The following is a 14,223-nucleotide window of genomic DNA, read 5'->3' on the forward strand; positions in this document are numbered from 1 at the left end:
CAGTGGGTTTTCTTGTGGTATCCTTAACCCCTCTGACTCCAACAATCCTTCCTCCCCCTCTTCCTCAGGATTTCCTGAGCTCCATCTAATGTTTGGCTGTGGGTCTCTGCATCTGTTTCCATCAGTTGCTAGGTGAAGCCTGTGATGACCATTGGGCTAAACAACAATCTATGAATAATCTACTGAATATCATTAGGAATCATTTTATTGACTTTTGAATCTATACCAGATCTCTGGGCTGTCCTACATCTGTGTCCTGACCCTCCAGGCAGTGTAAGGGTTGTAAGACCCTATCTTTAAAAACAAAATAAATTTATTTAAAAAATTTTTCCTTTAAAATAAAATAAACACAATTTTCTTTAAGTTCAAAATAAAATAAACTTATTTTTAAATTAAAAAATATTTAAATGATACCCGTGGATTAATTATTGAATATCATGAATCTGATGTTTTTCTGTTTATTTTTCAGCGTATGTAGTACAGTATTGAAAAATTTGAAAATGGCAGAGACACTATTGAAAAGAATTCTTGAACTAGAGAAAGTAATGCAATAAGTTCTTACTGGAACCTGACACTCATTTTTTTTTTCTTCTTGATAGAAGTATTATTGCATGGTTAGCATAGGAAGGAATGGTAACTTTTATGTTATCAGCAATATATCTTTTTCTGAGAAGGTACTTACATGCTGCACTTAAAAGTATTGGGATACAGTAAAGAGGGTCCTAGTGTCCTTCCACTTTTCATTTACAAGTTAGATTTTCCCCTGAGACAGGTTTTCTGGTTTATACACCCAGGGCTTTCAGAAATGTATTATATTATGCTTTTTAATTAAGTGTTGAGATTCTGAAATTGCTATTTGATTTGTTCTTTATTGAGTCAGGATCTAATCACAATTTCTGAATGATGGTGACACAGCAACAGAGGCCATAAAAACCACTTCTTATGTGTGCAGAAGCAAAAAATATTCCTAGTATATGGCATTCAGCTTTACAGAAAGATTAGTTGTGGGGTTTGTTTGTTTTGTGTTTTAATGTGTGTCAACAGAAAGCCTTTAAAAAGTGAGGTAGTTTAAGAGAGAGAGTTCAAATTGTGAGGTGCTTGGGAACATGTTTTGAAGTGTCTACTTAACAGTGTGATGTTAGTAACATCTTTATTTTGTGGACTTTATTGGCGCTGGTAGAATTTTTCTATGCTTTTAATGATTTCATTTTATTGTGCAGAAGTTTTAGTATATATGTCTAGAAATAATAAAAATACCCTTTTTATTAGCTGAAATTAGTTTGTAAACTTAATTTTAGAATTTGTTATAGTTTGTGAGGTAGGTAGAGAATATTGCTTTTCTGGAATGATCAAGAAATACATGGTAGTGGTGTCTGAGAATGTTGCTTTCCTGAGTCTAATGATTTGAAGTTGAAATGAAAGGGAAAAAAAAAAAACTGTTAGCATAATTTACTTAGAACTATAATGAAATGTAGGGAAGAATATTCTTTTACATTTTACCTGCTGTGATTCACAACTGTTACTCTTTCTCTGGGATTGATGGTCTATAATTGTTGCCTCAGTGCTGACTGACTGACTGACTGACTGACTGACTGACTGACTTCCCCTTCCTCCCTGCCTTGCCTATTTTCCAGCTTGTTACTTCTTTGGCCGTGGCGCTCTTGGCAAATAGCAGCACCCTGGTAGATAAGCCACTAGAGCAGATTATCTTAAACTTTGTCCACTCGTGACTTCAGACTGTAGGTATATAAAATAGATACACAAGTCAAAATTTATTGATACTAGATTATAATGAATTTACTTTAAAGCTATTTTTGTCATGCATATAATTTTACCTCTTATGAAAGCAAATTACATAACAATGAGATGGTTGTACTTGCTTATTTTTACATAAAGAATTAAGCCCAGGCTGAATATATGAGACTGAAAGACAAACCTTCAATGTTTTTTAGAGGTGATTTTTTTCTTTGTCTGCATGTATGTTTCTGTGTATGCATGCGTAATGTATGTAGACACATGCATGCCATAGCATGTGTCAGGGTCAGAGGACAAATTTGGACGTCAGTCCTCGCCTTCCTTCTTGTTTGAGGCAAGGTTTCTTTTTGTTTGTTCTGTGTCTGTGTCTATGCAGGGTCTCTTTGTTGTTAGCTGCTGTGCTGCATTCTCCAGGCTAGCTGGCTATGAGCTTCTGAGGCTTCACCTTTCTCTACCTCACATCTTGTCACAGAAACTCTGGAATTACAGCACATGATACTCCACCCAGCTTTCGAAGGTTCTGGGGGTTTAGACTCAGATCCTAGTGTTTGCACACAAGCATTTCACCCACTAAGCTATCACCCTAATCCCCGAGCAATAGTTTGGTTTTATAATGGTCATAAAAGGAGAATTATGTTTCACATAAATGCATAGTACAACTTGCCAGAAATGTTTAGGGCTATTGCAGAAATAATCGGAGTGTTTGCCCTCATCACATGCCAAAATTTGCTAAATCACTTATTTTTTTATGAAACTTGAGTCAGCAACTCAAGCAGTACTTAAATCAAATTCTAATATAATACAACCCAAAGATACACTAATTTGATGTTTATATGCTGGGAAATGATAAGAAATCTAGCTTCAGTATACATTTGATTCTAAGTTTTGGTAGTTGCAATTCAGAAACCTTTTATTGTTGTCAATTTTTTTTTTTGTGACCTCCACATTCAGTTATGTAACTCTTTGTCATAATAGCCCCATAACTTAAGAAGTTAGATTTCAAAGAAAACTTTTAATTTTAAAAAAGTTTTGTGGTAAGTTGACTGTGGAGATATATAATGAAGTGATGTTAGGATTTATACATATAATATGGAATAATTAAGTTGAGCTAAGGAACCTAAGTCCACCACCTCATAAGGTCTACTTATGCCTACATACCACTTTCATATGGATGTGATTAATTCTGATGTGATTGTATGCCTCTGGTAAAGTGTTAGGCAACCTCTAAATCTAGCCTAGAGCCAGAAGCCTGGTTCTACTGTTTGTGTGTGAAGAGTGTGAGACCCATAGGTAGTACTTGTAGTTAGTGATTCAAACAGGACCTGGGTTCCTGGGCCAGGGTTCTTTCCTGTCCTGGGAAACCAGTTGCTGGACTCTTAAGGTCTCACAAGTCATATGGAGGATGAATTATGACAGAAAGGCCATTGTGCTTGGAATGAGGGTGGTGACTTAAGATCTGAGTAGAATGAAAGCAGTCCTTTAAACAATGAACTACTGTAATACAGTTTGCCAAGTAATATATTTACATGGTTTTAAAACATCTAGTAGCATAGGAAAACTTAAAATGAGACGGAAAAAGTGCCATCCACTACTCAGTGTCAACCCCTGTGCCACTCTTAGACAAAGTTACTTTAAACCATTGAGGTCTCTTTTTTTATTGTCTGTATTTCTATTATTAAAATGATTTGTTTGTGGTAAACTTTATGTATTGAACTTTTATTTCCCCCAAAGGATGAAGTTTACCTGTTTGTATGTACCCTTTCTTCCTCATTCCCATCAATAAAATTATACCATTTATTTTTGTTTCTGATTTTAGTTACCTGGTAGCTTTGATATGTCAACACCTTTTATAAATATACCTAGTCTACAAAAACAGTATCTCTGTTACTTCATCCCGTCTAGAACAATAAATTGGGTCTGGTGAGAGTTCGGTGTAGAATTAGAGGTCTGGGCATTGTTGAACAGTTATCATAATCTTTGCCTTTTTATGTTTTATAGAAATAAATACCTTCCCTTAATTGATGAAAATGAAAATACAGAAGAAAGAGAAGCAGGTAAGTGGTCTCGTTTTAGGTGTTTTTCCATTTGTTGTGTCTTACACCTACTAACGAGGATAGACTAACAGTGTGGGCTCACATTCTAACCTCTGGTAGTTCCCTGTTGCCTCTGCTTTCCATTCTGTACAGAGTAACAGAGCTCTGGGTGCTAATGTATGAATTTTCCCATTTGCTTCAGTCATGTCCATATAGGAGCAATGTAATGAAACTGTCAATGAGAGTGGTTAAAAATTAGCTCCGTAGAAATAAATGCCTCTTCTTTGGAACAGCCTTTCAGATTTTACTGAGTGATGTGATCAGTTCTCTATAGTTTTTTACATATTATCATTTTTGGTTATTTAGTTTGCTAAAAGAATTTTACCCACATTTTATGTGTGTTTATGCACATGAAGTATATATGTAGGCACGCATGTAATTGCTTGTGTGTGGAAGTCAAGGGATAAGTTTGTGGAGTCATTTCTACCTTTCTGGGGAGATCTGGGACTTCAAACTCAAGCTCAGGGCCAGGCTTACTCAACAGCTGCCTTTACCCACGGAGACACCTCATTGCCTCAGAAGCATTAACTGGCCACTGTGACTCATCAGTAGAGTGTATAGATATCTCTTCTCCTTGGTTGGTACTTCTGTTTCTCTGATGACTTTATATTGGAAGGAACCTAGAGAATACCAGTCAGTGTGGCTTAGACAAGTGAGATGTGGAGATATATCTTGAGTCTTATACAGTCTGTCTGATGGGTGGCCCTTCTTTTTATGGAATTGGATGATAATCCAGCACTGAGGTTGATGGTGGTCTGAATTCCTGTCTTGAACTGGGACCCCATGCAGAGTGGTTGGATGGGACTAGCTACCCTTTCCCTTCCAGCCTCCTTTGGAACCCTAGTCAGAGACAGGGTAGATATGGACTACCCTCTGGAAGGCCCTTGTTGGGGAGCCTGATTTAGAGAAGTTATTCTCATTGGTGTCAGTTATTCACAGGAAAAACAGTACTTTTATCTAAACATTGGGTTTCTCTTTCCTGGTGCTACAGTGAGCTGGAAGTTGTAGGTAAGCACCACGGTAAAGTTTCACCTGCCGGGAATTTATCTTAGGGTACACTCTGACAGGTATCATAAATGCTGTTGTATTTATGATCAGGAAGATGGGAAAGAACCACACATCCATTAAAAAAAGGACCATTTACATGCATTGTAGAATATACCTCAGACCCTCAAAATTGTTATGATATGCAGGAAGGCTTATAGTTCTTAAGGCTGTTTTTATGTTTAAGTTTTAAACATTCTTTAAGGTGAGCTATTATGTAACCTTAGTCAGAGGGATTTTTATTTTAAACTTAATTGTAGTAATTAGTAAGCAGAATGGAATTTTTGTTGTTTGAGGGGGTGTTTTCTGTTTTGGATTGGTTTGTTGGTTTCTGTGTTTGTATTTGAGATAGTCTTGATAAAGAAGTATAGTTTTGTGTAGTCCAGGCTGGTGTTAAAGTTGAGATCAGTGTGTATCAGCCTCGTGAGTGCTGAACTATAGAGTTACCCTACTGTGACCTGCTGCAGAGTGTGAATTGTACTTGAAAATTACTGTTAGCTATGTTGGGGTCTGTTATGATAAATCTTTCCGCCAAAAGCCGCCCAAGCCCTACTGCCACATGGGCGGTCTCTGCCAGCCGCCTGAATTATGCCCGCCACGTGGATGGACAAACTAATAGAGACTTATATTATGTACAAATGCTGCTTGGCCAAAGACTAGGATTTCTCATCTGCTAGCTCAGTTTTAATTATCATAAATCTGTGGCAGCAGGTTTCCCTCTTCCTCTGGGAACCTTGGGGCATGGGGTCATCCCACTCACTGACACCATTCTGTTATGATAAATCTTTCCGCCAAAAGCCGCCTGAGCCCTACCACCACATGGGCAGTCTCCGCCAGCTGCCTGAGTTCTGCCCACTGAGTTAGGGCCCCAATTGGTACACAGAGACTTCTGTTATGTATAAATGCTGCTTGGCCAATGACTAGGATTCTCATCTGCCAGCTCAGTTCTAATTATCATAAATCTATATATTTTATAAGACTTGGCGTCCTCCCTTGCTGGTGGATCACATGGTGCCGCTGGAGGAAGAGCGGAGGGTAAAAAAGGACCTGCTTGTCCTTCTTTAAATATGAGTCTCCTTGCTATGTCACTTTCTGCCTGGATCACCACTTCTCTACTACATTTCCCAGAATCCTCCTTGTCTCTTAGTCCCGCCTAACTTGCTGCCTCATTGGCCAAACAGTACTTTATTTATCATCCAGTAAGACAAACACATACACAGAAGCGCTTCCCCCATCAGAGGTCAGGTTGAATAAATAGGAGGAACTGATCCTGTTCCTTTTGTTAGTATTTGACACCAGATCATAGGAACTATTGAACTGTAAGAAATTCAGTGCAAGAAAATGGAACACTGAAGCCAAAACAATCTGTAGGTTCTAGGACTTAGTGTATATCACACAGTTTAGGACTAGATAGAAAGAGCTTCGTTTTTCAAGAATGAAATTCCCACTGTATCAGTTAGGCTCTTGGAACAAATTCAGTCTCGTTTTTCACAGTGTGGAAAGTGATTAAATGAGATAGTCAAAGTAGTTAGTATTTGATATGTCAGAAGCAAGCAAATCTTTAGTGTGTAACAGTGTGAATATCCATCAAGCTTACTTTAACCATGGTTGTAAAGTGTTAGAAGCAACACCAAAATGGCCTAGGCTGTAGCTCAGTGGTGGAGGAGCACTTGCTCAGCATGTACAAGATCTTGGGGAGAAAGAAGCAAGAGTAGTGGGGAAGTCTGTTTTTAAAAACATTCATTCTTTAAAAAAAAACTTCATTTCTTCTAGTTTTCCCACTTCTTTGGAGAAAAATGGTATGTAAATGCATTCTGATCTCTAAAATTTCTCATTTCCTTGTTAAAAATTTTATTGGAGAAAATTAAAATGAGATGACAGATTTTTTACAAGTTAATCATATTGAGCAATAAACAATCATGCTTCTTATTAACTAGAAAGGACATAACAGGTGGCATGTCAAGAACAAAGGCTTTAGAATTGATTTTTGTATTGCCAAAGGAAATGTTGAGAAAAAAAAGGTGGGGCGGTGAAAAAATGAATCTCTTGCAATCTTTTTATCTGTGTTGAGGAAAACAGAAGTGTGTGGAGTTTAATTACTGAGATTACCAAACAATACTAGGCAGGCAGAAGTTAGCTAGGGAAATAAGGTGTGTATTGTAATGACTAAAGCCCAGCTTTTACAGCTGAATATACTTCTTAAGGGACACAACCTTAGTGAAAACAGACCTGTGCTGATTCTTTTTAATATGACAAATATGAGATGTGATACACAAATAGTAAGAGTAAAAGGTTTACTTTAGTAATCTAGATCAATTAATCTAGTTTTTTGTTTGTTTGTTTTCCGAGATAGGGTTTCTCTGTGTTACAGTGCTTGCTGTCCTGGATCAGATTGGCCTTGTACTCACAGAGATCCACCTGCCTCTGCCTCCCGAGTGCTGGGATTAAAGGTGTGTGCCACCATCCACCTCAATTAATATAGTTTTAAAAAATGTAATATTAAAACTTGGAGGTATAGCCAGGAAGTAATGTAGACCTGGTGACCTTGTGAGAAACTTGTTTCTATAAACAAGCTTAGCAGGAATAGCCTTCATTTTTAGGTCCTCTAGAAAACACAAAGTTGGTAGATTGGGAAGAGTAATTCAGATAAGCAGTGGGAATCTCAGACCTTTAGACAGTTAGACCATACTTTCTTCCTTGGAGTGAATATGAATATGAATTATTCAGTAAGCAAATATTGCTGAGTTTTCCACGTTTTTTATGCAAAAAATATTTAAGTTCTACCTCAGGCCAGGTTTAAATGTTTTCTAAAAAAATGTATATAGTCTGTGCATGCCCCAGAAGAACCAGGAATTTACATGATGGAATGGTAGTGGTCTGGTATTGGAATACAGGGACACAGGTAATATCAGCCCTACCAAAGAATTTGAGTATTTTAGAAAGAGTGAGGTCTCTGGTGTCAGCCAGTTTGCTTTAAAGAACTGAACAGGGAAGAAAGAGAGTATTCAGGAAGTGCTTGGTAGTAAGGGAGAAAGGGAACGCCTAGGGTGGAGGGCTCAATTTTGGTGGAGGCAAAAGGTAAACTAGAATAAGCATAGTGGAATTAGCCAGCTGCCATGTTCCTAGTGCAGTTTGTCTGTGTCTCCTGGGGGGAAGGTGAGCTCAGATCTCTAGGAAGGTGTTTACAACCAGAACGATTGCTGAATCACAGCCTTGGTTGAAAATAGTGAGTGAGGAAGAATAAGAACATTGATAATAATGTGGATGAGTAAACAATTGGTTTTTGAGATTTTTTTTAACAGAGCAAGGCTAGCACTAACCAGAGCTTCAGTTTGTTCAACATTGGAAGCGCCTTTCAGCATATTCAAGAGTGATAGTAACTTGCCCTGGAAAACCAGTTTCAAACATTGTCTTCATGAGTCAAAAGGATTTAAAATGGACTTTCTCCAACCTCTTCCTCCAGAGGGAGAAGGGGGAGGGAGGGAACTAGAGAGGGAAAGAGGGAGGGACATGAGCATTGAATATTGAAGTTTTCCTCTGTCTCTTCATATACCTTCAAAGGACCCCTGAGTGCGTGACACCCCTACCCCATCATTCTAATTAGTTTTGTATTCTGAAACACTTGTGGCCAGAGTGAGGCCTGCATGTTATGAGAAGGATGACTCATTGCCTATGAAGTACATGAATGAAGCAGGGCTCCAAGTGAAGACTTTACCATCCTCTCAGAAGAGGGAAGTGAAGTGTATCTGCTGGTGGACCCATGGACCAGAATGGGACCAATGCTCCTTGGCCCTCCTGGGTTTGCCTTGGCTCCTGTCTTTGCTTTCCTTTGTTTCCTCTTACTCCCCTGGCTTCGTTTCCTTCGAGTTCTTCACTTCAGTACCTCTGCCTCCACTGTCCTCCTTCCCATTTGGGGATATCAGAGTCCTAGGACAAAGGTTATCAATCAGCTTCCTCTGCAGTAGTATACACGTGTATACATATGCATGTGTGTGAGTAAATTTTTTTTAACTTAGGCTTTTACCTGTGATAATGGACTAAAATGGGCTGTCTTAATTTGAGAACTGTTACCTTGAACCTCTATTCATTTGCTCTTAAACCCTTTTAATTCAGATTAATCTAGTTCTTTTAGATTTAATTGTTTTCCAGGACTATTGTGGGTTAGTGAGTTTGGATCAAAGGAACATCACTGGTTTTTGTTTTTTAACAGTTAGCCCTTTCTCTTTGATTTTTTTGCTCTGTTCCTAAACTCTTAAGTTGTTGGTGGAAAACAAATTATTGTTGTTAGTCCTTTGTGGTATACCATCTTCAGTCTGTTCCTTTTAGAGCCATTTCACAGTGGAGACACTGACATTGGATTTAGCTAGCACTCAGCCCCCCCCCCCAACTTAGAAGTTCATGAAAGAAATGTTATCTTAGGGTTTTTTCTCTTTAGGAGTCTTTTGCAAGTTTCCAACATAAAAATACTTCTCTGGATTACTGACCCCCAAATTTACATTTTATATTTTTATTACTAATATTTGCCTATTCCCCTTTTTAACATCAAGCAGTTGTGCTCTTCCCCTTTGAGAAAGTACCAGCTCTGTCAGTCTAGGAATTTAGCTTTGTTTCATCTCTTATCTGTAAAATTTGTAGAGGTTGAGGGGGCTGTCCTTGGTTAATTATCTAGGATCCCTGGTAGTGGAATTTCACATGTAGCAGATAGGTGTTTGTTTAGTTTAGTAAAGAATTACCTGACATTTCCCAAAGCAATTTAACATGTTTAACCAAGTCTCATCTGGCTGGTCTGGTGACCTAACAATCTGAAGCATGAAAAATAAGAGACCCAGAGACAGATATTGGGGTCCAAGCTTCAAGCTGAAAATCAGAAAAGCAAAGCAGCCAGGCACTAGCTCCACCAAATCTCAGACTGTAACTTCTCTTCAGCATAGCTGGAGAATCCTGAGACTTCTTCAATGTCTTCTTGTTCTCAATGTGGCTAGAGAATGAATCCTGATACTGACTATTGAAGACCTGGCTCCTGTCTTTTATACCTCTCAAATGCTGGGATTAAAAGAGTGTGACTCCAGGTGCTGAGATCATCTTTGTGTGAGCAGTTTCTCTTTAGGACTGGATCAATCTTGTGTAGATCTGGGTGGCCTTGGACTCACAGAGATCTGTCTATCTCTTAATCCTGAGTTTTAGGATTAAAGGTGTGTACCACCACTGCCTAATCTCTATAGCTTGAGGTTGGCTTTGCTTTCTGAATCCTCAGACAAACTTTAATAAATCATAAAAAAATATATATCTCCACAATAATCTGTTCTGGTTCCCTGGGAGGTCATACAAATATACATTAGCCTTTTGCCAGAATTCGAATCCACAGTTCTCCCTTCACTAGCTGCATCTAGTGAGGGGAGAACTGTGTCTAGGATACATCCCTAAACATCACTAATTTTCCATGTCTCTATACAGACTGGCACCTTTATGCTGACCTTGTTAGATGGTTGTACAGGTTAGAGGCCTCATGTCACCTGGTCTCTGTGTATGACATGTGCAGTGAATGTCAGCAGCTGCTGTAATTTTCTCTGTATTGAATTCTCTCTGCTACTGCCCACTTCCATCTTCTTTGGAAAGCTTTGTCCATGAGTAAAGAAGACCTTGTCATGAGGCAAGCAAAGGGACAGTGTCACTCTAACCTAGAGCAGACTATCTTGGTGGACTTCAGTCTTTAGGCTTTGAAAGCCTCTTTAGCATGCAAGTAACTGTTTCAATTTGTTCCCTCATTAAAAAAAATTATTTTCAGTTTCACAGATATATGCTCTTTGATCAAAATCACCTCCATTATTATCTTATCCCCTCCCTCTTCCATCAAATCTTTTCTTCCAAAGTCCTATGTTCAAGACTTTTTTTTTTTAAAGGTAGAATTGCTTGCATGAGTATGGGTAGGAATTTACTTGGAGCCAAGACAACCCTCTGGTGACTATACCACTCAGAAATATGGCTCCACTTTCCTCCAGCAACCATTAACTGTTCTTCCCTCAGCTCCTGGGGTGGGGTGAGGCTTGTGCAGGCTGGTAGCCACTACTGCTGTGAGCTCATGGCTGCAGCAACCGTGTCCTGTCCAGAAGATGTTTCCTAGTATTCTTCCCCATCCTCCAACTCTTCGATGGTTTCTAAACCTTCTTCTGAGCTCTTCCCCAAGTCTTGCAGGAGGTGATATAGATGTCCTCTTGAGAGCTGAGTGCTGCACAGACTCAGTTTGCCAACTCTTAACACTCTAAGAAAACTTGATCTCTAATGGCACAGAATTCATTAATATTCCCAGGATGAGCACATAGCAAATTCTCTTTTTTTTTTCTTAAAGTGCTGAGTCTTGAAAGAACAGCTGTTACCCATAGGATTTAGGCTAGTTTATTATATTAGCAGGACTTCACTGACTGTAAAGATCCAAAAGAAAACCTAAAATAATCTCAGATTTCCTCATAGAGAAAAGTCTTTCAGTTTTTATATGCTAATTATATACTAAATTAAGAATTTGTGTGATACCTTTGTGTGGGTGTGCATGACATATTGCACATATAGAGATAAAGGGCAATTGGTTCTCTCTTCACTTTTACAAGGGTTCTGGGAGTTGAACATGGGTCCCAAGTTGAACACAAGCACCTTTACCTATTGAGCCATGTTAGTGGCTCATATACTAACTTGTGACATATCAACACCATATCAACACCATTGCTACTGCTGCATAAGGCCACGGGAGACTGTGTCCTGCTTGCTACTATATTTCAAGGCCTAGTGTAAAGGAACTAACACATAGTAGGAATTCAGGTACTTACTACATATTGACTAAATCCATGTATTCAAGCCTAATAGCACTCTTTGTATGAAGCATATGTGCTTGTTTTCTCTTTTCACAGCTGGCCAAATTAAAAGCTTTGAATCATTCCCCAATGTCGGATGCCTCTGTTAATTTTGACTACAAATCACCATCACCATTTGACTGCAGCACTGATCAGGAAGAGAAAATCGAAGATGTTGCCAATCACTGTCTGCCCCAGAAAGACCTTTATACTACGGAAGAGGAATCTGATACCTTTTTCTCTAGGAAATTGATGTCCCATAATGGGATGGAAGATAGTGGAGGCAGAGGTACTGGAGTGAAGAAGAAACGAAAGAAAAAGGATCCAGGGGAGCAAGAGGGAACAAAGGGAAGCAAGGACAGGGAGCCTAAGCCAAAGAGGAAACGAGAACCGAAAGAGCCAAAAGAACCCAGGAAGGCAAAGGAGCCGAAGAGGGCCAAGGAGCCCAAGGAGGCAAAGCAGAAAGATGGTGTGAAGAAGCCCCGGAAGCTCCGGGAAGCCTCTGGTATCAAGGAGGCTAAAGAGAAGAGGAGCTGCACTGACTATGTATCCAGGACGAATTCCAAGAAGGCCAGGTGTGTACATTCCTCCTTGTCCTTGCCTTTATGGGGCTGTCTCTTTGCTGTTAGCTCAAGCTCCTGGGCCAGACTCTGCTGGTCTAAGCTTTGTACCTCACTTACATGAGACAGTGAGGAGGATAACTCCTGGCATTAATGAAAGGTGTTGTTTTCTAATTTAATATCTGAAATTATACTTAAAACATTTTACTTTTAAGAAACTCCAAGAATTGCTAACCTTCAGAGTCCAGCCATACTTTTAGTCTGTGTACCCAGTAGTTAGCATTCTTTACATGGTGGCTGGTGTCCTACCTGAGGTGTAGATGTGCCCTTTACATGACTGTGGATGTATTCTTTATGTCCTATTAGCTCTCAACCAAAAATGAACCTCTTCTCACCTCTTAGTCATGTAATTTATTAGTATTCAATTTGTATTAAAAAAGAATTCAAGCCAGGTGGTGGTGGTACACACTGTTAGTTCCAGCACTTAAGAGGCAGAGACAGGTGGATCTCTAAGTTTGAGGCCAGCCTGGTCAACAGGATAGCCAGGGCTACACAGAAAAACCCTATCCAAAAAAAAAAAAAAAAGAGAGAGAGAGAGAGAGAGAAAAGAGAAAGAAAGAAACAAACAAACATGATTTAAATGTTAACTTGTCTTAAGTATGTATACTGCCTAGGACATCCTGGGTCTGGTAACAGGGCTATTTAGACTGTGGTGGTATAAGGCAGAAGGTGCACAGCTATAGGAGTCAGTGGTCCAGAAGTCTGGCAGCACCATGGGCAGACAGAACTCTAGGCACAAGACAACTGATTTTCCTTCCCAGGCTCCATGCTCTATTGTAGGATCATTTTTTATCTAGTTCCTTAGTGCAGATTCTGGCACAGTCCCTGACCCTTCCATAGCTGTTCAGACAATGCTGAATAAATGAAGCCAGAGAAGAACATACTGACCTGTATAGATCAGAAGCCGTATAATGTGTAGCTCGAGAAAATATGCAGTAGTTGCATGTCAAACAGAGAAATCAGTATTTGCTGTCTTCATACAAATGTAATGTCTTTTCCAAATTATTTCTGCCTAGCATTGTATTTAGACTTTTTGAGAAAATATAAAACAAAAAATTTACAGTCCCTAACTCAAAGAACTTAAGTTTCTGAAGTCTAAATACAGAGGCAAGGTATTTGTCTGTCTGTCTCATCAGACCATGAAAGCTTAGAGGTTAGTGTGAATGTTGAGAACATAACATAATGAGGCCACCAAACATCTGTGTTGGGTCAGAGCACAAGGAGAGGTGTGTTTACAAAGTGTTAAGTGCTGAGTACTGCAACTTCAAGTTTGCTTTGTGGCTGGTTTACCTTTCAGAAGGATGGTTTATCAGGCCCAGATAATTCTAATCCCAAGTTTAAATGTTGCTCCATAATATTCATTCCCACGGGAATTTCATTTTTTATCTATCAAAGAGGCTTGCTTGAAGGCCAATGGGTCCTAGAAATGTAGCTGGCAGAGACTAGCCATAAGATACTGTCTACCTTGAAAGGCCAGAAGGGCAGGTAAAGTTGGTATTCAGACTGATGGAAACTATAGAAGCTTTATTTCTCATTTGACCTTGGAAAGACTCTCTGCTGATCTCCAATATGTGGGTGGGGTAGCATAGTAATTTTGGCTTCTGCCAATCATTCACTTGTACATTGCTTTGGGGAGCCTACATGTTTTTTTTAGGGCAAAGAAATGTTTGAAGAAGGAAAGTCAGAATAGTGGAGGAAAGATGCATATCTGGACTCATTCATGTTCTTAGTTTTTGAACTCTCATGTTTAAAGTGTTTTTACTTCTCCTTAAAGAAATTCATACTGACATTATATAATATTTAAAACAAGTTAATAATAAGTAGATACTGTTATAAATTCCATTTCAGGAAAATAGGGAGTTGTTTCAT

General features: G+C 39.0%; 1 protein-coding gene across 5 annotated transcripts in view; it reads left to right on the forward strand.

The window, feature by feature from the left end:
* The window catches only part of Chd6 (chromodomain helicase DNA binding protein 6), a 192,164-nt gene that overhangs the window by 39,560 nt on the left and 138,381 nt on the right, over positions 1-14,223 (forward strand). For all 5 annotated transcript variants that reach the window (XM_027423516.2, XM_035446807.1, XM_027423517.2 and 2 more), the window contains 2 exons: positions 3,754-3,809; positions 11,792-12,309. In XM_027423516.2, the coding sequence (XP_027279317.1) occupies positions 3,777-3,809; positions 11,792-12,309 (551 nt within the window). In that variant the 5' untranslated portion in view covers positions 3,754-3,776. The remainder of the gene's footprint in view (positions 1-3,753; positions 3,810-11,791; positions 12,310-14,223) is intronic.

The sequence above is a fragment of the Cricetulus griseus genome, chromosome 6, assembly GCF_003668045.3.
Source record: "Cricetulus griseus strain 17A/GY chromosome 6, alternate assembly CriGri-PICRH-1.0, whole genome shotgun sequence".
In the NCBI taxonomy this organism is placed as follows: Eukaryota; Metazoa; Chordata; class Mammalia; order Rodentia; family Cricetidae; genus Cricetulus; species Cricetulus griseus.